Here is a 25,248-nt window from a genome sequence, read left to right as displayed (position 1 = left end):
TTATCATGTATAATTGATCGTGGTTATCACCCAAAGTAGATCGTGGATGTGAACCACGACCTACTATCGTTAATGACCACGATCCTTCGACTGTGTTGTGGTTACTAGGAACCATGGATCGTGGTTATCATCCAAAGTGGATCGTGGTTTTCATCCACATTGGGTCATAGTTCAGCCAGGTCGTAGTTCATCCATAATGGTTCATGACAACAACATTCCATTTGAAGGGTTGTGGTTCACATTCCCAATGGATCGTGGTTTCCGTCCATATTGAACCACGACCCTATATGGATGACAACCATAATCCACGACCCCGACCAAATGTAAATCACAACCACAATCTAGTTAAAGGGTCACGGTTCAGATTCTCAATGAATCATAGTATTTATCCACAATGGATCGTGGTTTAATCACAGTGGATCATGGTTCATCCTCTCCTCATTTCCCTACATAACGTGTTGAAATACATAAATATTATGTTATTGTATTATAGGACAAAATTCCTTCGATGCAAATAGTAGAAGCAGAAATGAAGCAACTAAAAGAGCACAATGCTTCGCTAAGGCAAGAGATGAACCTGTTAAAGGATGAAGTTAATAAGAAAAATGTATGTGAAATTGCATTTGTTTAATTAATTTTGAAATAGACATTATGTTATGAATTACATATATAATATGTGATTTTACTACAGCTCAACATCAGTACTTCGCAAATGAGTAAGGAATGGAGATGATAGCCAATGGGTACAGCAGCTGTGACTATGGTGGATTTTACTCCTACTGCGGATGTACCTAGGCCACAATGCAAATACTGGCCTCGAAATTTCTGTCTTCTCCATACACCGCTCCAACTTCTTCTCCTGTAAAGGAGAGTCGTCAGGGGTACGTGGATCCCCACCAAGCTCTAACTGATGCCGAAGATAACGAGTTAAGACTTGTTAGAGAATCAAGTTCACAGGAGTGGTTGAAAACATCTATGACTTAAATTCATGGGTCAACTCTGAGGTAAGTTTCTATCCTTTCTCTTTCTTTATTTAATTTCAATGTATGAATATTATATGACATATTTTCCTCATTACGTAGGCTATCGATCTATACTTAAACTACCTATCAACACGTCAAAAAAATCTATGGCGCCATAGACAGGACTGCACATTCGTCCTGTCACTATTTACAGTAATGTGAATTTGAAGACCATAGTTTTCTTTAAAACATCATTAATTATTTATATTTCTAACACTATCCAATATCTTAATAGCAAATCATGAAAATTCAACTTAACTTGTTGTGCACTTATGGAGCTGGGTACCATAAGGATCGACAAGTCATGAAGTCTAAAAAATTGAATGAAAATCTTATAGCTATAGTCAACGGTGATGATAAAACGAAGCCTCTATAAAAATATGAAGTGGTAAGATATTAATTACTTACACATGTACTAGGACTTAAATGATATTATTCATTTTAGAAAGGCATGAGTTTAATTGTTGTCATATTTCTTGTGCTTGACAGTTATACATCCCTCTCAACGCGAGGCTGCAACACTGGTTGGTGGGTATTTTTTCTCCGAAGAAGAGAGATGTCACTTTGTATGACAGCATGAGTACTGATTGGAAAGAGAAAAACGAGCTAGTCGTTGGGCAGATAACGAACGGTCTGATGTGGTTATTCCATATTCTTGATGGTAGAGCTAAGTTGTGGGAGAAGCTATGGAATGTGAGGATAATCACTGATAGACCTGCGTAAAAAAACTGTGACGATTGTGGCGTATTCATGCTAAAATTCATAAACTTCTTGAGTAGCATGCATGTAATTGATTTTACATCTGTAAGTATATATTTATTCGTCTATATTAAATCTTGATTGCTTTGTCTTTTGTTTTAATATTAGTTCATTCTTTTTTTGTAGGAGAAAATTTCTAAATTTAAAAAGACAATTGCATACGACTATGTACAGTACAAGAAAGAAGTTGATGCTGCTTTCACAAAGAAACAGCAAGAGATATCAAGTAGACCAATGAAGAGATCCAAACACTGATTTGGTATTAAATGTTGAATGGATTAGTGTATATAATGTTTCTTCTTATTATTATCTGTAATGGTTTGGTGAATGAGATGGGTTGTAATTGTCCGTGATCGTCGTAGTTGTCTTACACTTTGGATCGTGGCTGTAATGTTATATAGGTCGTGGTTGTAAACCACAAGCCTTTGTGGATGACAACCACGATCCATTTTTCATGTGAACCAAGATGCATTTTGGAAGTGAACCATGATGCATTCCATCGTGGATGACAATGACGATCCATGTAACATGAGAACCACGACCCATGTCGCAGGAAAACCCGGACCCGTTATAACCATAACCCATATAATATGATAACCACGATCCATGTAACGTGAGGACCATGACCAATGTGACATATTAACCACGGACCATGAAAATGACTTTTATGATAGAAAAATGGCAACCACGATCCATATAGCATAACAACCATGACCCATATGACATGACAACCATGAACCATAACAATTGACAACCACGATCCATGCAACACGACAACCATGACCCATATAACATGACAACCATGAACCATAACAACTGACAAACACGATCAATGCTTCACGACAAAAATGAACCATATAACATGACAACCATGAACTATAACAATTGACAAATATAATCAATGTTTCACAACAACCACGACCCATATAACATGACAACCACGACCTATATATCATCACATTCAGGGACCATGCATCATGACAACCACGACCCATATATAATGACAACCACGACCCATGTAACATATTAACCACGACCCATATAACATGTCAACCATGATGCAACATTGTGGGGCCAATGAGTTAGGACTTTAACGCGACCTTTACAACCACGACCCTTACCACATAACAATCACGACCAATACCAGATATTATTGGGTGGTAGTTGTCATGTGGTATGGGTCTGCTTGTCAGTTATATGAGTCGTGGTTCACATACACAAAGGATCATGATTGTCATCCGCGATCCTTTATTCATGACAACCACGATCCGTTATGTATGTGAACCATGACCCTTTTGTATGAATGCGAACCCAAAATCCTCATTAGAGATTAAAATTGCACATATAATGACAACCATAATCCATACGACATGACAACCACGACCCATGTAGTAGGAAAACCTCGACCCACGAGAACAACGACCCATGTAACATGACAACCATGATCCAGATAACATGACAACCATGACTCTTACCATGTTACACGGGGTTGTGGTTGTCATGCTACATGAGTCGTGGTTATCTTGTTATGTGAATCATGGTTGTCACCCTTGGTGAAATGGATCTTGGTCTACATCCAAAATAGATCAACAAAGACCATTTATGGATGACAACAACGATACATTCATTAATCATGTTTCAGATGGAAAATGGATCATGGTTGTCATTCACAAAGTGTCGTGGTTTACAACCACGACCCTTAACAACTGTCATAATTTTTTACTATTATGTGGTCCACTCCCTGGAATAGGCTGATAATTGGGCCTAGCCTTAAGATGACATGACAGGAAGGATGGGTAGCATGGATTATACCCATGCATCAATGTGGGACCCATGAATTGGGGGATACCCATTGAAGATGACAACCACAATCCATATAACATGACAACCACGACCCATGTAGCAGAAAAACCTCGACCCACGAGAACCACGACCCATATAACTTGACAACCACGACCTATGTAGCAGGAAAACCTCGACCCACGAGAACATGGCCCATATAACTGGACAACCACAATCCCGATAACATGACAACCATGACTCATGCCATGTTACACGAGGTCGTGGTTGTCATGCTACATGGGTCATGGTTCCCTTGTTATGTGAATCGTGGTTGTCATCCACGGTGGAATGGATCTTGATCCACATCCAAAATGGATCAACAAAGAGCATTTATGGATGGCAACAACGATCCATTCATTAATCATGTTTCAGATGGAAAATGGATCGTGGTTGTCATCCACAAAGTGTCATGGTTTACAACCACAACCAATAACAACTATCATAATTTTTTACTATTGTGTTGCCCACTCCCTGGATCAGGCTAATAATTGGGCCCTAGTCTTAAGATGACATAACAGGAAGGATGGGCATGGATTATACCCATGCATCGGTGTGGGACCCACGAATTGGGGAATGCCCATCGTGGATGACAATCACGATCCATATAACATGACAACCACGACCCATGTAGTGGAAAAACCTCGACCCATGAGAGTCATGACAACATGACAACCACGATCTAAATAACATGACAACCACAACTCTTACCATGTTACACAAGGTCGTGGTTGTCATGCTACATGGGTCGTGGTTATCTTGTTATGTGAATTGTGGTTGTCATCCACGGTGGAATGGATCTTGGTCCACATCTAAAATGGATCAACAAAGACCATTTATGGATGGCAACAACGATCCATTCATTAATCATGTTTCAGATAGAAAATGGATCGTGGTTGTCATCCACAAAGTGTCATGGTTTACAACCACGACCAATAACAACTGTCACATTTTTTTTACTATTGTGTGGCTAACTCCCTGAATCAGGCTGATAATTGGGCCCTAGCTCTAAGATGACATGACAAGAAGGATGGGTAGCATGTTAATCATAAAATCAATATATGATATCCTATTACACCTGACAATTACATTATACATGAACTCCGCAAGATGACTTGAAAATTAATAAGTGAACTTTTGTTTAATTACAAGAAGTTTGTAGATGAAGAAGAAGAAGAACAAGACAAGGAAGAAGAAGAGTGGCAGGATGGGAGCTATAGGTGGGCCGATTTGAGGTCTTCAAATCTTTTAGCAACCTCAGTTTTCGCTTCCTTTGTAGCGTTGCACCTCTCGATCCAGTGCAGCCTTTTCTTATTAAAGTCCTACTCATGAGTACAGTGCAGCCTGTTCTTCTCATCTGCTTCAGAGCGGGCTGGTAGAGCCTTGCACTTAGCACTAAGGGCCGACAGGCGAGACAGTGAAAGAACACTGCTCGATTTCTCTGTTCGCCTCAGAGGAATTATCTCCGAGTTGTTAGAATTCTGAACTGATCTTTAGAATTTTCTTTGGAGACCATTGATCTTCAGGAAGATCGACAACATCCCTGAGGAAAGGGAAGGGATCGCCCATAAAGGAAGAACGCGAGAAGGACTCAATGCCCTTGTCGAATATCTCCTCTATTATTTTGATTGAAAGAGGAATGAAATCCATAAATGCTTAAGGTGTTGCAATAAGGATTCTGATTCGAATTATCTTGTGAAAGTAATTTGAAACCCAAGTACCACTTTTTATAGGTTGGTGATCTAGTGGTTAATGTGATTAGGATGTGGTGCGACTATTGGTTTTTTGATGTTAGGTGAACCGTTTTTCGGGATTACGGGAAAATAGAGAAATGAATGCAATTTTCTTAAAAAGAATGTGGCGCTACTACTATGGTCGAGGTATGAGGTGCACCCGCGACCCATATAACATGACAACCAAGACCTATATAACATGTCAACCACGACCCATATAACATGTCAACCATGACCCATATAACATGACAACCACTATCCATATGATATGACAATCACGATCCATATTACATGACAACCACAATGCAACAGTTTGGGGCCCAACGAGTTGGGCCTTGCACACGGCAATGAAAAGAACGATCTATACAACATGACAACCATGACCCATATAACATGACAACCACGACCCATATAACATATCAACCATGACTCATATAACATGTCAACCACAACCCATATAACATGAGAACCACGACCCATATAACATGATAACCACGATCCATATGATATGACAACCACGATCCATATAACATGACAACCATGATGCAACAGTTTGGGGCCCAACGAATTGGGCCTTACACACGGCCATGAAAAGAACGATTTATATAACATAATTAACCACGACCCATATAACATGACAATCACGACCCATATAACATGACAGCCACAACCCATATAATATTATATAATAATGTTATTACTATTAGGGCTAGGGCACATAACATAATATTAGCCTAATTCTAATATTATAACAATGTTATTAATTACATGACAATAACGATCTATTGAGCATGTCATCCACGATCCTTTATTCATTACAATAATGATTCATTGAGCATGTGAATCATGACCCTTTGTACGAAATGCGATTGTCATCCACAAAGTATCGTGGTTAATACACATGCATCATTTACTTAAATATCAGTATCAATAATTAGATTACAGTCCGGAAGCCCAAAATCCTCTTTAGTGTTGACAACCACGACCCATAATAACTGATAACCACGACCCATATAACACGACAACAATGACCCATGACAACGGCTAACTATGATGCATATAACACTACAACCACAACCCATGTGCTAAGGGTCATGGTTTTCATGTGCCAAGGGTCGTGGTTGTCATGTTATATGGGTCGTGGTTGTCATCCACGATGGATCGTGGTTGTAAACCACTTACTTTGTCAATTGTCATGGGTTGTGATTGTCATGTTATATGGGTCGTGGTTGTCATCCACGATCAATTGTGGTTGTAAACCACTTACTTCATCATCCGCATTGGGACATGGTTCACATGCACAACGTTTCATAACTATCATCCACATTAGGTCGTGGTTCACAGACATCATAATTCATGATTATCATCCAACATCAATAAGTAATTCACAATTCAGAAGCCCAAGATTCTCACTGGTGTGATTACATTATGTCGGCCCAAAAGAAAAACACGAAAGTAATAAGTCCTCATCAACCTCAACCTACAGGGACAAAGGTGCATCGACACCAATTGTGACCTATTTGATTGCATCTCGAGTATTTGGGTGTTGACTTATCTTCTCCTTGGGATGTATTCAAACCTTTTTCAGTCTTCCAGTAGATCTTCTCGTTTGTGGAGGTTTCACATTCTCACATAAAAATTTTACTTCATTTGGAGTGTTTCATTGTGTCTTATCAAGCACTAGGTAAACTGACTCTTGGTATGTTTTACATAATAACTCTGTCGAGTAAAATGGAGAACAATATTTGTAAATATCAAGCTGATATTTATCACAAGTTGCCATCACATGAACAAAAGACAACAATATATAACTAAACTCACCGCATGTACACTTCATTCATCTTAGCTTCACTACATTGGTCATTCCCCATGACGTCACTTAGAACTCATCCGCTGAAATCACAATACATTGTGTCTTTCGAACTTCTAAGTGATAGAGTTTGCTCAGTCTTTTTTCTGCCCAATGAGTCAAAATTCCTTTGCAAGTAGAGGCCTCGTCTCGTCTAAGGAGGAAGAAGTCTTGAATTTTACTCCTTATTGTTTTAAGAGATTTCGTGACAGGGTACTCTCATGCATCTACGAATAATGTATTCATACTCTCGACGATGTTGGTGGTTGCGATGTTATACCTCATGCTGGGAAAGAATACGAATGCCCGTCTTTCCTTTTCTATGCCATCAAGGAACTGATATGTTATGGGGTTCATCATTTAAATGCATCGCATCATCTCCCAAAATGTGAATGTCCTACATGTCTTGACAACACTCCAAAAATATTCCCTCACAGAATCATCTAAATAGACCTTTTTCATATTTTTCAGAATATGATGAGCACAACATCCATGGATTGCATAGGGGAAGATGTTGGGGACTTCACCGACCAACCATTTATGACGATCTAACACTCTTGTTGGTCCTGTAAGAATCCCAATTGTTTTGGATAAATTGTTGAGGAACCACCTCCAACTACTATTGTTCTCTGATTCTTCGATCCTATATGTTATAGGGAGGATGGATTATTTTCATCCAATGCAGAGGCTATGAAAAGAACACCCTTGTACCTACTTGTCAGATATGCCGCATCAACACACAGAACCCTTCGAATGTACAGATGTAGCTTCTGATGCACTGTCTAATTGCAATAAAACATCTTTTAAAACTATTTCTTTCTTTATTCACCTTTAACTCCGTCACTATCCCTAAATTGGCATTGCATTGCTTAACTCATGAAGATAAGTCAGGAGCTCATTATAAGAACCCTCATAAGATCCCAAGACTTGTTCCGTTGTAATCTCTTTACCTTTTCATGCTTTCTTGTAGTTGATCTCGACTTCATACGTCTCACTCATTCGATATTGAATTTCTTTTGGCGTGCAAGTTAATCCCAAACTCATACAACTGGTACCAAATTCACTACTTATCAGACTGATGGCTTAGCGATGATCTCTTTTCTTCCTCTTCAAAGTTACTATATCATTTTCGTCTCCATGATCGTTGACTTGAAACGGCGTATCGGCTCAAATGACATGCTACATGTATGCTTGGAGCTGTAAGTCCTTATTTTGAACATTCCTGCCCCGTCCAATTTTGAAGCATACATTCTTCAACTACAATTTTCTATAATGCACCTAATCGTATATCTCAGCTTGTTAGACTCCAAGACTTTATACTAGAAGTTGTGGCGCATCGCATATTTACATAGAAAATGTTATAATCGACATTTGTCCTTAAACACTTGTCTAATAGATATTTCGATTGGATCTTCCACTAATTCCATATATCCTTGATTATTTGAATTGATAAAAGCTTCATCTGACGGAGCGAAGACAATACACAATGATCTAGGTATATCTCCATTTTCTTCATAGAACGGTATGGGTAAATTTAAGTTTATAGGCTGTGGATTGAACTGCACAGATAGATCAAAAGACGCATCATTGACAGATGGGATTTGGAGATTGCAGTCGTCAGCCGTTCCTTGAAATTGATCATTACTTGAAAGGCCGAGTATATCGCAATCGTTGAGTCCTCGATCATGATATTTATCATTACTTAATGGGCCAGGTATATCATAGTCATCATGTCCTCGATCATGATGCGTATCATTGCATGAAGGGCCGAGTGTATCGCAATCATCGAGTCCTCGATTATGATATCTATCATTACTTGAAGGGCCAAGTATATTGGAATCATCGACTCTCCGATCATTTCTTGGAGGCTGCAAATCAAGGGATGAAAGGTTCAAATGTAATGTAGAATGTATGCTATCATCTTCTACGAGAGGTCTACGCCTTACTTTCTCTACATATAATGGTATTTGTGTTGTTGGAGTCTGTCTACAGAATAGCATATATGCTTCGAGATCTTCATCATCTTTGATTCCATGTGGACGGAGGAATCCATGTAGTGCATCACCGTACACAACTTTAATTATCAATTCAAATTCATTCGATGTAGTCTTCGTAATCTGATGCATTTTATTTAAGAGTTGCCGATACGTAATATCATCTCTCACAACAAATCCTTTCGAGTCTCCACCAACGTACGTAAACATTCCCTTCTCATATACACTCTCTCCATCATAATAGCATAGTATGAGCCTATGAGTCATATTCTTCTAATATTGGTTAACCTGCACTACAAATGAATAAGTACAACTTGTTAAAAATAAAGGTTCGTAGTTATCATCCACTCTGGATTGTGGTTGTCATCCACAACCACGACCCACTGTGAATGAAAACCACGATCCAGTCGAAGGGTCATGGTTATACCGAACAATGGGTCGTGGTTGTCATCCACAATAGGTCGTGGTTATTATGAACAATAGGTCGTGATTGTCATCCACATTGGATCATGGTTAGGAACCATGACCCACTGTGCGTGACAACCACGATCTTATGTGGATGACAACCACAACACATAGAAAGGGTTGTGGTTATTATGAACAGTGGATCATGGCTGTCATCCACATTGGATCGTGGTTGGGAATCACCAGCCACTGTGCATGACAACCACGACCCGGACAAAGGGTCGTGGTTCAATTCATATACACGATGGATTGTGGTTATCATCCATATTAGATCGTAGTCGTCAACGACGACTCACTTTAGATGAAACCATGACCCATTGCTTAACAAGGCTTTCATCCACATCACATTCTCAGGATTGATCAACAAATAACAGGTAACTTCTTCTGCACTCTGGAACCGTACAACTATTAATCCAAGGACAAGGGCATTTTGGTCCGAAACAATTTATAATAGTTGTCAGAAGGCCACCCTCAGAATATTTGGGAGGTAAGATCATGCATTGAGGCAAGTACGAAGGGTCATGGTTGTCATGGACAATGGGTCATGGTTGTCATGGAATATGGGTCATGGTTCGTGTGTCGTGGTTATAATGTACAAGGGATCGTTGCTATGGTCCACGTTGGATCATGGTTGTGAACTAGGACCCAGTGTGCATGACAACCACGACCATTTGTCCGGGTTATGGTAGTCATGCACAATGGATCGTTGTTGTCATCCACGTTGGATCATGGTTGTCACTGTCAATGAACCATGACCCGATGTGCATGACAACCATGACCCGGGCGAATGGTCATGGTTCACATGTGCAATGGATCGTGGTTGTTATGTGCATTGGATCATGGATTTCAACAACGACATCCACTGTGCTGTGGATGACAACCACAATCCATTGTGCGCATGAACCACGAACCTTTGTCTGGGTCATAGTTTTACAACATGAAGGGTCGCGGTTGTCACTGTCAATGGTCGAGGTTTGATTTCTTGAAGGATGGAAGGTTTTAAAACGTGAAGTCGTGGTTTTCAACTATCAATGGTGGATGTTTAATCAAGGTGTGTTTTACAGTAAGCTCCCTTGACGTGATAACCAAAACCCTCACATTCTCTACTTTGATATTCTTTTACTTTAGCAAATGCCTAGAATAAAATACTAACCTCGTGGTGGAAGAAGCTTTCAGATGAGAGAAAGGACAAGGAGAAACAGCGTCCCTCTCTAGCAGTTAGTCCCTCGATCTTCACTTTTCTAGAAAAACGATAGAAGAATAAGAAAAATGTCCGTAAAAAGTGAATAAAGGCGATATTTGGCCCTTCCTGTGCTCAAAAAGGCTTCCGTCCAAGTCACATTCTCGGGAATGAAATAAAAGGAAACTTCTTCCGCACTCTAAGAATGGGTTGTGGTTGTCAACCACAATGGGTCGTGGTTGGTGAACCACGACCCATTGTAGATGACAAACTGACAACAAGGACCAATTATGCTTTCTAACCACGACCCACTGTTGATGACAACCACGATCCACTCGAAGGGTCATGGTTATGACGAACAATGGGTCGTGGTTGTCATCCACAATGGATCATAGTTGGGAACTACCACCCAGTATGTATGACAACCACAACTCGGTCGTAGATCATAGTTCATATGCACATTGGATCGTAGTTTTCATCCATGTTGGATCGTGGTTGTCAACCACGACCTACTCTAGATGAAACTACGATTCATTGCTCAAAAAGGCTTCACTTCACGTCACATTCTTGGGATTGTTCGAAACAGGTAACTTCTTCTTCTTCCGCACTCTGAAACCGTACAACTACTGATCTAAGGACAAGGGACATTTTCGTCCGAAACATTTTATAAAGGTTATCAGAAGGCCACCCTCGGAATGTTTAAGAGGTAGGACCATGCATCGAGGCCAGTACGAAGGGTCGTGGTTATGAAGAGCAAATGGTCCTGGTTGTCATGGACAATGGGTCATGGTCCACATGCACAAGGGATTGTGGTTGTCATACACGTTGGTTCGTGGTTATGATGAACAATGGATCGTTGCTGTATCCAGAGTGGATTATGGTTGTTAACCACAATCCATATTCTGTGACAACCACGACCCATATAACATAAAAACCACAATCCATGACAACTAGAAGCCACGATCCATATATCGTGACAACCACAACCCATATAACATGACAACCATGATATAAGGTTATGGGCCTAACAAGTTAGGCCTTGCACAAGGCAGTGAAAGGCACGATCCTTATAACATGATGACTACAACCCATATCCCATGACAACCAGGACTCATACAGCATGACAGCCACGACCCATATAGCATGACAACCAGGACTCATATAGCATGACAATCATGACCCATAACAACTGCCAACCACAACGCACGATCCATGTAACGTGACAACCACGATACGACGTTGTGAGCCAAACAAGTTGGGCCTTCCATAGGGCAATGAAAAGCATGATCCTTATAACATGACGACCACGATCCATATACCGTGACAACCACGACCCATATAACATGACAACCACGATCCATAAAAACTGACAACCACGACCTATATAACGTGACAATCACGATCCATAACAACTGGAAGCCACAATATATATAACGTGACAACCACAACCCATGTAACACGACAACCATGATACAAAGTTATGGACCAAACAAGTTGGGCCTTGCATAGGCCAGTGAAAGGCACAATCCTTATAACATGACGACCACGACCCATATAGCATGACAACCACGACCCATAACATCTGCCAACCACGACCCATGTAACATGATAACCACGACTCTTATACATATGAAAAACACGATCCTTGTAACATGACAACCACGATCCAATGTGCATGTGAACCACGACCCTTTGTCTAGGTCGTGGTTTGAAAACGTGAAAGGTCGTGGTTGTCACTGTCAGTGGTCAAGGTTTGATTTCTTGGAGGGTGGAAGGTTTAAAAATGTGAAGTCATAGTTTTCTACTATCAATGGTGGAGGTTTGATCAAGGTGTGCCCTACAGTAAGCTCCCTTCATGTGACAACCAGAACCCTCACCTTCTCTACTCTGATTTTCCTTAACTTTAGCAAATGCGTAGAATAAAATACTAACCTCATAATGGAAGAAGCTTTTAGATGAGAGAAACAATAAGGAGAAACAACGTCCCTCTCTGACAGTTGGTCCTTAGATCTTTACTTTTCTAGTAAAACGAAAGAAGAAAAAGGTCTGTAAAAGGTAAATAAAGGTGATATTTAGCCCTTCCCAAGCTCATAAATGCTTCCGTCCACATCACACTTTTTTGGAATTGAAACAAAAGGTAACTTCTTATTCACTCCAAGACCGTATAACTTCTGAACCACAGACAGGGGCATTTTCATCTTAACAATTTCTAAAAGTTGTCAGAAGGCCACCATTAGGATATTTGGACAGTAGTACCTGATCTCTAGGTAATTTGACCAAACTTTGAGGTTAGTACGGTCAATTTCCCAAGAGAGGAAGAAGAAGAGGACCTCAGTTTTGCTGTGACACATGTTTGGAGATCTGAGATTTACTTTAGGTGGGCCGCACTCTTTTCATTTCCTGCATTTTCTTATAAAAGAAGGGATTCAACTCTAGAGAGAGAGAGAGAAAGAGAGAGAGAGAGAGAGAGAGAGAGAGAGGAAGAAGAACTCAATGTTGTTGTGACACACATTTGGAAATCCAAGCTCTACTTTAGGTGGGCCCCACTCTTTTCATTTCCTGCATTTTCTTATAAAAGAAGGGAGTCCGGTGGCTCTAGCGGAGAGAGAGAGAGAGAGAGAGAGAGAGAGAGAGAGAGAGAAGAAGAAGAAGAAGAAGAAGAAGAAGAAAACCTCAGTGTTGCTGTGACACACGTTTGGAGATCCAAGCTTTATTTTAGGTGGACCCCACTCTTTTCCTGCATTTTCTTATAAAAGGAGTCTGGCTCCAGTGGAGAGAGAGAGAGGAAGAAGAAGACCTCAAGTGTCTGCAACACACTTTTGGAGATTTTGGAGATCTAAGCTTTACTTCAGGTGGGCCCCACTCTTTGCAGCCTTTTTTTTTCCATTTTTTCTTTTCTATTGTTGTTGTTTGGGTGTTGAAGAAAAAGTAGAAGGAGATGATAGACTCGGGTGAATCATTCCAAGTCGACTCGATCGAGTTTTCCTGATACTCGACTAGTCAACTACATATTGCTAAAGAACTTGGTAGAACCGAGTTTTTCATCCGAGTCGACTCATTTTTGGTCAAATCGAGTTTTTAAACGATCGAACATAAACCTTCGTATTGAGGATTATGGGGTGAGTATACCCCTGTGGGCCTCGTTGTAGATTGCACATATCCGAAGAGTTCAGAGTTGTCAGATGATCTGAACCGTCAAATGGAGAGGTACAAGGGAGATGGTGATGGTCCAAATTCAGTTCAGTGAATTCGAATGGTTACGATTGTTTAATTTTCTCTACAAGCACCTATAGGGTGGGGCCCATAGGGATATGTGCATGGCATCCAAGCTGTTCATCATGCTTGCATCGTATGATAGATTTGATTATATCCTATCCTGATAGAGTCTCTTTGATCGTACTCGGGCTAGGGGTGGTGAATCAAGCCTCTCCATCAAAGTGGGCCCCACCGTGGATGGCCCAAGTAGGGAAATCTGAGGAAAACTATGATGGCCAATAGGTGGATAGTCCTAAATTATCATCCCCCTTGGAGGAAGTCTCTATGATTGATAGTTTAAAACTCCACAAAGTCGAGTTAACTGGCTCGAGTCAACTCAACTCGATCGGATTTCAATGAGACTTGGAAAAGGAAGGATTTGAGAGCGGCAAAAAGCACGATTCTGGTAGAAATTATAATTAATTGAATTAAAAAAATTTATTTTAACCTTATATATATATATATATATATATATATATATATATATATATATATATATATATATATATATATATATATATATATATATATATATATATAGTCTCCTACACACACTCAGTGCCACAAGGAGTTTGTATGCGAGCCTTTATGTAAGTCGTAAGATGAGGACAACAGCTGAGATTTAGCTGCATTGAGAGAGAGAGAGTCTAAAAAAAAAAAAGACTCTCCTACCCTCATGGAGAGACTCTTGGAATTGTAAGTGAATTTTCCGTAAAAGCCTTTTGCATAGAGATCCTGCGCAAGGATTTTATGTGGGGTCCACTTTGATGTTTGTGTGAAATCCAACTAGTCTATTAGTTTTTAGATATCATTTTAGGACATTATACCAAAAATGAGGAGCATCCAAAATTCAAGTGGGCCATACTAGATGAAACAGTTGGGAAAGGAATGCTTAATGTTGAAACCTTCTTGGGCTCCACCTTAATGTTTATATTTCATCCAAACCGTTTTTAAGATCATTTTCACTTAGATGAAATGAAAACACTGGAAACTTAAACCGATAAAAAAAAAAAACTTTTGTAGCCATATGAATGTTTCAACGATGGTCACTAAATCCCCACTGTTTCCTTTCGTGTGGCCCATTTAAGTTTTAGATACACCTTGTTTTTGTTAGAAAGTCCTAAAATGATTTCCAAAAATGGATGGACAGAGTGGTTTTCTCACAAACATCATAGTGGGCCCCACACAAAATCCTTGTACAAGATCGCGAAAGGCTTTTGCGGGAAATCCATTTGCAATTTTAAGAGTCTCTCTATGAGGGTAGGAGAGAGTCTTTTTTTAAAAAAATAAATAAATTTAAGACTCTCTCCATCAATGCAGCTGAATCACAGCTGTTCTCCTCATCTTACGGCTTACATGAAGGCTCGCATACAAACTTCTTGCGGTACTGTGCGCAGGAGACTGTTACTCTCTCTCTCTCTCTCTCTCTCTCTCTCTCTCTCTCTCTCTCTCTCTCTCTCTATATATATATATATATATATATATATATATATATGAATGCTAAGCTGTTCACCAATTCGCACGGAACTCGTGTGAACTTTTTTGAGGACTCATCATACGTGATGAGACTTCAAAATTTGAACGGTCGAAGCAGCATCTCATGAAACCCCCTGAACCTAATTTTTACTCTGATCTAAAACTTTGGTGGGCCATGAAAAATGAAAACAGTTTCCTCCCTTGATTTTAATTTCTCTTTGTTATGACCCACTAGAAATTTAGATCAGGGTGAAATTTTGTACCCTGTGGTTTCATGGGATTCCGCATCACATGGACCGTTCGGATTAGACACACATGACACATTTGCAAAGGTGCGCACACGCGTAGGTCTGTAGGTGAGCTATATATATATATATATATATATATATATATATATATATATATATATATATATATATATATATATATATATAGATAAGGAAAAGAAAAGGCATATCTAGGAAATTTTAAAGAAGACTACACATGTGTGACACTCACGTGTAGATGAAGGCACTCTCACACGCGCGTTTGAGAGAGTAAATTTTCATCTTACGCCTCTTCTCCCAATTCTCTAATTCTCTTAAGGACGAGACGAAGTCTTTTATAAGAAGTTCTTCCGGATGCTAGGTGGGTCCCACCAAGATATCAGTGATAAATACACACTGCTCATCCGTTTTAAGAAATTACTTTAGGACATGCGATCAAAAATGAGGTATGTCCGGAAACTAAAGTGGTCCGTGTAAGAGGAAACAATATATATTCAGTGACTACCCGTTAAACATTCATGGTGCAACCGTTTTAAATCGGGCTAATATTTGCGTTCTCAGTTCATCCTGGTACGAATGATGTTATGAACGGTGATGGTGTGAAAACATCATTGTCAAACCGTTTCAACGGTAGGAATTTCTCTACCCACATCTTCTTTTAGTGCAGCTCACTTGAATCTTTGGATCTATTCAATTTTTCGCTCAAGTATTAGAATGATCTGCAAAATGGATGGATGGGATGGATTTCTTAAAAACGTGACGGTGGGCCCTACCTAGTTTCCAGCGCGCTGACCACCACTCTTCCATGAAATCCGTGTACGATTCCGCCGGATAACTTTTAAATAGATTGGCTACTCTCCTGTCGGTGCTTTGTGGACCTCAACATGATATATGTGTCTCATCCATGCCTTCCATACATTTTTAAAAATAATTTTATGCTATAGACCCAAAACTGAGGTAGACCAAAATCTCAAGTGGGCCACACAGTGTTGATTGAACTCTCACCAATAAAAACTTCCTAGAGCTATCAAAGTTTTGAATCAAGCTGATATTATTAATTTTTGTCATCATCCATGTCTGTATGACCTAATCTACAGGTTGGATGTCAAATAAACATCACAGTGGGCCTTTAAAAAAAATTAACGGTGAGAATCTTTATCACAGTTGCTTCCTGTGGTGTGGTCCACTTGAGATTTGGATCTATCTCAGTTTTGGCATAATGCCCTGAAATGATAAGGAAAAATGGATGGACGGTGTGGATAAAACCCATACATCACATGAAAGCTACTTATATATACAAAGCTCTGCCCGTTCCCAGCTGGAGACGGGCGGGGGTAGGACGCAATCCGCGCTCCTGACCCCAGTCAATTTAGACAACGCAGATGATGATTCGAGGTGAGACCCATCGTATAAACGGCTTGGATCAGCGAAAGATGACCCGACGTACCAAATACCCATACGCCCAGATGAATTCAAGCAAAGCTCACAGAAGAAAACCATCCAGCAATGTCATACCCTCTTCTGCTCCCGCCCTATGAGCCTTGTCTGTAAATCCCCGATACGCTTCCAACCCACCGACACGACTCTCTCCATCTCCACCCTATTCAACGCCTGTAAGACCGTCCGAAACCTCGAACAGATACACGCCCACATCATCCTAAGGGGCGCCGAGCAAGACAACTTCCTAATCACCCGCTTCGTCTGCCTCTGCAACTCCTTCTCCGGAACCCGTTACGCTACTGCCGTCTTCGACCGCGTCGCCCGCCCCAACATCTACCTTTGGAATTCCATCATTAAAGGGTTCTGCGATAATTCGATTCTTCACAATACCATCTTGCTTTTTAAGCGTATGAAGCGGTCGGATACCCCTCCTGACCGCTTCACCTTCCCTTCGCTGCTCAAGGCCTGCTCGAATGAATTGGCGGTCCGGGAAGGCAAGGCTATTCATTGCGCTGTTGTGAGATGTGGGGTCCATGCGGATTTGTATGTTCGCACGGGTTTGGTTGATTTTTATGGGAAATGTATGGAGATTGGGTGTGCGCGTAAAGTGTTCGATGAAATGTCCGAGAGGAATGTGGTTTCTTGGACCGCATTGATTTTTGGGTATGTTTGTTCTGGTGATGTTGGGGCTGCACGGAAGCTTTTTGATGAGATGCCGAATAGGAATGTTGCTTCGTGGAATGCTATGGTTGATGGGTATGCAAAGCATGGGGATTTGAAGACTGCCCGGCGGCTATTTGATGAAATGCCGAAGAGGAATGTCATTTCGTACACATCGTTGATTGATGGGTATGCGAAGGCTGGGGACATTGCCTCTGCAAGGTATCTGTTCGAGCAGTCTATAGAGAGAGATATAGTTTCATGGTCAGCTTTGATATCCGGTTATGCGCAGAATGGTCAGCCAGATGAAGCACTGAAGCTCTTCATTGAAATGCGCAACAAAAATGTAAAACCCGACGAGCGCATCATGGTCAGCTTGATGTCGGCATGCTCACAAGTTGGTAGCTTGGAGCTGGCTAAATGGGTTGATTCCTTCATCACCCGAGGTGCAATTGATCTCAAACAGGCTCACGTCACTGCAGCTCTTATAGACATGAATGCAAAATGTGGTAACATGGAGAGAGCATTGCAGTTGTTTGAGACGATGCCGAAGAGAGATATGATTTCATATTGTTCAGTGATACAAGGCTTATCAATCCATGGATGTGGAGCTGAGGCAGTCAGGCTCTTCCAACGGATGCTAGGGGAAGGACTGATACCTGACAATGTGGCCTTCACAGTCATCTTGGCTGCCTGTAGCCATGCAGGTCTTGTTGAAGAGGGGTGTCAATATTTCAAATCAATGAAGGAATATGGCATACTTCCTTCACCAGATCACTATGCTTGTATGGTTGATCTTCTTGGTCGAGCGGGGCGCTTGAGAGAAGCCTACGAACTTATAAAATCGATGCCCATAGAGCCACATGCTGGTGCTTGGGGTGCATTGCTTAGAGCTTGTGGGTTGCATTGTGAGATTGAGCTTGGTGAGATTGTTGCAGGTCGCCTTTTTGAGGTTGAACCGCACAATGCAGGTAATTATGTGCTTTTGTCAAACATTTATGCGGCTGCAAACAGGTGGTCAGACGTTTCAGAGGTGAGAACCAGGATGAGAGAGAGGGGGGTCAAAAAGATACCTGGTTGCAGTTGGATTTAGCTCATCTGCTGACACTTTCTTGGAATATTCTTCTTCCATCAACGGTAACTTGACTTTCTTGGGACATTCTTCTTCCATCAGTAGTTACTTGCAAAGCTGCCATTGATGAGATTCTCTTCAAATCGAGCTATTCTTTTCTTTGTTGGGCATCAGGTGATTAGGGCATCACCCAAAAACGCAAGAAAGCGGTCAGAAATGAATATGGTAGCTATCCTATCACTGGTTGGGAATGGATGGTTAACTTGAAGTAGAGCCAAAACAATGAGTGATGATCATCCGCATCTAAGGGACGAACTCATGATCAAATGATCAGAACTGCCTAATCATTGTGACCTTTCGGCTCTAGCCATCTGCATTTTGACCCACTAGATGGCAGTACATACAAAAAGTTGTAGTTGATAAGATTGGACAGCAACTGATGTTGAGTGTTATACATCCAGTTTGAGAAGACTTGAACCCATGGCCTGGAAATTTTAGTACAACGATCTGGATGTTCCTTGAGAACTAATCTGTGTGTGGGCAATCTTGGGACATTGATGGCATGAATGTTGGAACTGTCAAGAGGAACAATGAGTGTTGTAACTTATGCGGGCTGGATTTTGATACTGCAGAATGTCATTTTTAAGTCACAAGTTTTGACTTTCCACCTAATTACTGTTGTGACAATTTTGGATCTGGTTGCTTTTCTATGTAGCGGTGTGGAGCACGAGGTTCCTTTGATGCTCAATTGGTGTTGATGGCTGCATTTAGGATGCGGAAAATTCATGTGTCTTATCTTTTTGGAAAGCTTTTACTGGGCTAGAATTAATACCAGGTGGTTAGCAATGTGATTTAAGTAAAAAAAATAAAAATAAAATTATATATATATATATATATATATATATATATATATATATATATATATATATATATATATATATATATATATATATATATATATATATATATATATATATTTGCTTGCATTGTGCGACAGGCATGGAAGCATCAAATCCTCACCACGAGATGGAGATTGACCAAGTCCAATTTCAAAACTCGGATATGATCACCCACTTCCCACCAAATGTCATTGATATCATCCTCATGTGCTTGCCTTTGAGAGATGCAGTGAGGATGAGCATCTTATCTTGTGATTGGAGATACAGGTGGGTCACAATCCCACAACTTACATTTGACCAGCGAAGTTTCCCACCAGACTGCAATGAGCTTAAGCCTGTGAATGCTGTTGATCAAGTTCTCTTAGTACATAGAGGCCCAATTCAGGAGTTCAAGTGCCAGAATTACGTACTTAAAAAACTGTCCCGCCATGGATCGATGGATACTTCTCCTATCGGATAATGGCGTGAAGAGATTCACGCTCAATCTTCTGCAGACCGAGCAGGCCGGGCGCTATAAGGTGCCTTCTTGTCTATTCTGCTGCAAAAGCCTTATTCATCTTCAGATATCTTATCGTATCTTCAAACCACCTAGCAAGTTGGAAGGCTTACATTGTCTTAAGACCCTTCATCTTCGAGATGTTACCATTGACAACTCATTTGAAGATTTGATTTCCAAATTCCCTTTTCTTGAGGCATTGACACTGAGGGACTTCGACGGTCCCACTCGTCTTAAAATTCAAGACCCCAAGCTACTGTACTTGAATATCCGATCTCTACTTCGAAAATATGCCGCTTGTAGCATTTGCATGCATACAAATGAGCTTACCATACAATTTCAAGAAAAGCAAGGAGTCCAATCTGATCAAGATTCTTGGATGTCTACATGGTGTTAAGCGGCTCAATCTCGATGGTTTTCTTCTACAGGTAAATAAAATGGCTTTTGAATATATTATTCCTTTTCAAACTCAAATTACTCTTTTGAGAATACCTTGAGTTTAAGGGAGATGTTAGAGTACAGAATACTTACTATAGATAGCTACCTAGATAGATTCATGTATATCTGTTGAGATCTCTACAAATCTCTAACCTTTTCTATATATTCCTATTATTCTCAGTAAAATAAACAAGTTGCAGTTAGGACAATACAGTCTCTTGTGGTTTAACAGTTGTGATGTTGATAGACCCAGCAACTCTCCATGTGGGGCCCTCCTTGTGGCCGCATCTTAGCCCACTGTTTGTCATTTTGTAGGCATCTCAAGAAACAGGTTTTCAAAATAAAAAATAAAAAAATATTGATTTCCAAAAAGAAATTCTGAACTAGTTTTGCATAAGCATAAGCTATACTTTCCCCATGAAAGCTACTTATTTTTGGAACTACTAAATATAAATTCTTAAGAGATGTGTGCCAAACAGCGCTTCCATATTTGTTTAGGTTCTGTTTGGGTAGGGGATCCCACTGAATAGGTATTCAGCTGTAATCATGATCTTAGCTCTCCAAATTAGATTTGTGTGCATCGATAAGCTCTTCCCTCTACTCGATTGCTATAAAGATTGACATAAATGGTCATAATTAGAAATGCTTGGCTTGTAGGTAGAGTCTGTGGCCTTTTTAAGGCAGGTTGGGTTTGAATCCCACACAGCACTTTCTCCTTTTTATCCTGGAAAAAAAAAAAAAAAAAAAACAGTGAGTGACTCAGTTCAAGTCGTGCTGAGTCACATCAACCAAGTCATCGAGCGGTTTCGTTGCGACTCGGCTTGAATTCAAGTTCTGAGTCATAGTTGCTGAGTTTTAGAACTATGGTTTTGGTGGCCAGGTGCAGTCCCATCTGGTTCAGCCCAGGTTTTAAAAAGCTTATCTCAATTTCATCGCAAATTGACTATTTGCAAACTAACTTTTTTTTTTTTTTGTGTGTGTGAATTGGATTGTAGTTTTTAGCTGCAGGTGATGTACCAGAGAGGCTTCCAACTACGTATTATTGTCTGAAGAATCTGTTATTGAGCATAAATTTCCAAAATGTGGATGATTTATTGGTGGCTTTTTGCTTATTTAGAAGCTCTACTAATTTGCATGAACTCAACATCCACATGAGTTCCTTTCTCTTTCAACTATTTTTCATAGAGGCATCAGGCAACAACACAGGGAACAAGTTAGAGTGGACATCCACCGTTGATTTGCATTCGGGGCCCACTGTGTTGTGTGTATATAATATAAGTCGTTGCAACCCTTCATGATGTGGACTGGATGAATTGTCAGGCAAAATATCAGACTGTTTCACAACTCAGGTGGGGCCCTAGCGAAAATGAAGGGTGTGCATCTCTACCTTGTTCCCATTTCTATGGCTCATCTGAGTTTTGGGCTCTTGGAGCTACTTGAGGTGATGCATCTGATAGATGGGTTGGATGGTGTTCAGCACGGACCCCACTTCTGCCCAATACCACATCTGATAGACGGCTCACCTCTTTTCACTATGGTTTGAAATATGAATGAATGTGATGAGAAATGCCAAGGCAGTTTGTGGGCAATTAGCACATGTCCGTACTTGGCACACATTTGCAAGATCTGAGATATCCGTTGGGGGGCCACACCTCATTGACGTCCCTGATCTTGCACACGGTATGCTACATGCACAACCGAGAGTTGTCTTCCTGCATTTTACATGTCCATGGCTAGAGCTGTACACAAACCGAGTTAGCTCAGTTAACTTGCTCAACTTGACTCAGCTTGAAACTAGGATCGAGCCGAGTCAAGCTGATTTTTTAAGCTCGAAAAAATTTCGAGATGATTCAAGCTGATTTTTTTAAGTTCGAAAAAATTTTGAGCCAAGTCAAGCTAATTTTTTAAGCTCGAAAAAATTTCAAGCCGAGTCCAAGTTACGCTTAACTCGACTCGACTCGGCTCAGAACTTGATTCGAACTTGATTCAGTTTGAATCAGTTCAACTTGGATCGGGTTCACTTAATATAAATATTTTGTATATATTTATATACTTAAATAAATTGTATATTATTTGTACTATAATATATATTATATATTATATATATTAAAAACTATAAAACCTAAACTCGAACTCAGCTCACAGGCTTGAACTTGAATTCGACTTGAAATATCGAGCTCGAGCTTGAAGTTGGCTCAAGCTGAGCTGAGCTGCTAAGTCAGGCTTGAGGACCAAGCCGAACCAAATTCAAGCTGGCATAGCCTGCTGGCCGAGCCGAGCTGAGCTGGGCCAAGCTCGACTCGGTTCGACTTGTGTACAACTCTATCCATGGCAATCACTATTTGAGTGTCTGCATGGTCTAACAAACTTGTTTGTGATTTGGTGGACATTTCAAGGCCTACTCAGCCAATACTACTAATGTACCCCATGAGAGCTTTTGGGAAGTGCAAGAAGGTTTCGACGGCTTGTTGGCAAACCTCCGGATTGTGACTATAACAAACATCATTGGCAGCAAAAACGAACTGCGTTTTGTAGAGCTTGTACTCACGATTGCACCAGTGCTTGAGAAGATGAATATTAAGATTCAGGCAATGGTAGTTCATGAGCAATTGAGGATTTGTAGAGATTTGTTGGGATTTCGAAGAGCTTCACCACAAGCCAAGATCATCTAGGGCCTCAATGGAAGCAGTTAGTATATTTCTCTTTTTGTTTGTTTTTGAGAGAACGCATGCAATTTCATTGTGGCCATGCGGTTCAACCTTGGATGTGGACCATTCATCATTGGGTGCACGCATGCAATTTCGTTGTGGCCATCTGATAGATGCAACCCAATGTGAACGTTTCAGGACTGGCAGATGAGTGGACCAGCCGGACACAGTGGCCCCTCCTAATGAGTGGCTTGCATATGGCACACGTTTGCTGTGTTAGCACATATCCTGCAAGTCACTTCTTCAATCTTCTTTCTTCTTTTTTTTTTTTTTTTTGGTTGGATGATGCATGTTTTAATATTTTGGAGAAGTTGTGGACCCTTCATTGTGGGCTTATTTAGACAATAAGCACCTTCCTTCTAAGGAGATTGCAAGTTATTTTACATAAGCTGCTTAATACTTGTAACTCAAATAGCTTATCTTGGTTTCTACTTTTTTAGAAGATAAGGTATGGTAAGGATGAGGTTAATTTGGCTAGTGAGCTCAACACTAGCCAACTAGCTGGTGTCAAAGCTCTATAGGCCCCAGCATGATGTATGTGTTTTATCCACTCCATCCATGTATTTTTTTTAGACCATTTTAGCGTATGAGCCCAAAAATGACGCAAATCCAAATCTCAGGTGGACCACAACACAAGAAAATAGTGTTGATTAAACAATCCACCATTAAAAACTTCTTTGGGCTCACTGTAATTTTTATTTGCTATCTAACCTTTTGATAAGGTTACATAGAACTGGATGAAGGGTAAACACAAATATTAGCTTGATCACAAACTTTTGGGCCCTCAAAGAAGGGAAAACACAAATATCAACTTCATCTAAAACTTCCGCGGCCCTCATAAAGTTTTCATTGGTAAGCATTCAATCCCCATTGTTCCCCATGTTGTGGTCCACCTAAGGGGTCATTTGGCACGAGAGATTTGGGGGGATTTAATGGGATTCCAAATCTAAAGGTTGTTTGGTAGGGGATTAGAGGGTATTCCAAATCCATGGGATTTCAAATTCTTACCTTTGGTGAATTTTGCGTTCCCATTGATTTCCAATCATCTTCTTCTTTTTTTTCTCTAATGTTTTTTTTCTTTGCTCGTTTTTAATAGAGGAGAGTCGCATGTGTACCATATGTTTCACTAGGCTGCTAATCTATTGTGCATGTGCATGTGCATGTGGCCCATAGATGATATCCCAAAACAATTATATTATCAATTGAATCACAAAAATTACTTCTATAGAATAATATAAGGAGTCCAAATATTGTCCATGTAAATCAACAGTTAAAAATCATTGGTTAGTCATTTGGCTGTAATCCTATGCTTATGGCCCATCTGAGGCTTGGAATTTCATCATTTCAGCAAAGTATATTTTTCAACGGTCTTATTATAATCATTGTGTCAAACATCACATTCATATAATAATTAGGGATATTAAAGTTGATTTAGTAATTAATTTTAAACTCGTGTAAGTATATTACATAATTTAAGTGCATAGCTACATTTGGATTATAGGGGTTTTTGAATCCTAGGTGCGAAACACAATAAGAGAATTTTGAATCCAATGTATTCCAAATCTTGGACATTTTCAATCCAAGTATTCCAAATTTATGGTGCCAAATGAGGACAGACTTGGATCTTCCTCATTTTTTAGCTCATGCCCTAAAACGAGCTGACAAAATGGATGGACAACGTGGATAAAACATTATAC

At 40.2% G+C, this 25,248-nt stretch overlaps 2 protein-coding genes and 1 long non-coding RNA gene across 3 annotated transcripts; all 3 read left to right on the top strand.

Moving 5' to 3' along the window:
• Positions 1-13,451: 13,451 nt before the first annotated feature.
• Positions 13,452-20,318, top strand: LOC131258012 (uncharacterized). The gene is made up of 2 exons (XR_009177767.1): positions 13,452-13,560; positions 20,008-20,318. It is a non-coding gene; the product is annotated as an uncharacterized LOC131258012 (long non-coding RNA).
• Positions 17,179-23,568, top strand: LOC131258010 (putative pentatricopeptide repeat-containing protein At5g37570). The gene is made up of 2 exons (XM_058259032.1): positions 17,179-19,075; positions 23,240-23,568. Exon 1 carries the CDS (start codon positions 17,373-17,375, stop codon positions 19,029-19,031), a length of 1,659 nt encoding a protein of 552 aa, XP_058115015.1. The 5' UTR covers positions 17,179-17,372; the 3' UTR covers positions 19,032-19,075; positions 23,240-23,568.
• LOC131258011 (F-box/FBD/LRR-repeat protein At1g13570-like) lies at positions 20,668-23,229 on the top strand. Its single transcript, XM_058259033.1, has 2 exons — positions 20,668-20,833; positions 21,839-23,229. The coding sequence occupies exons 1-2, from the start codon at positions 20,696-20,698 to the stop codon at positions 22,139-22,141; spliced, it is 441 nt and encodes a 146-aa protein (XP_058115016.1). The 5' UTR covers positions 20,668-20,695; the 3' UTR covers positions 22,142-23,229.
• Positions 23,569-25,248: the final 1,680 nt, after the last annotated feature.

Source organism: Magnolia sinica, chromosome 10, assembly GCF_029962835.1.
Source record: "Magnolia sinica isolate HGM2019 chromosome 10, MsV1, whole genome shotgun sequence".
NCBI classification, from domain to species: domain Eukaryota; kingdom Viridiplantae; phylum Streptophyta; class Magnoliopsida; order Magnoliales; family Magnoliaceae; genus Magnolia; species Magnolia sinica.
The sequence above is the reverse complement of the archived record's forward strand: the minus strand, read 5'-3'. Positions and strand labels throughout refer to the sequence as shown.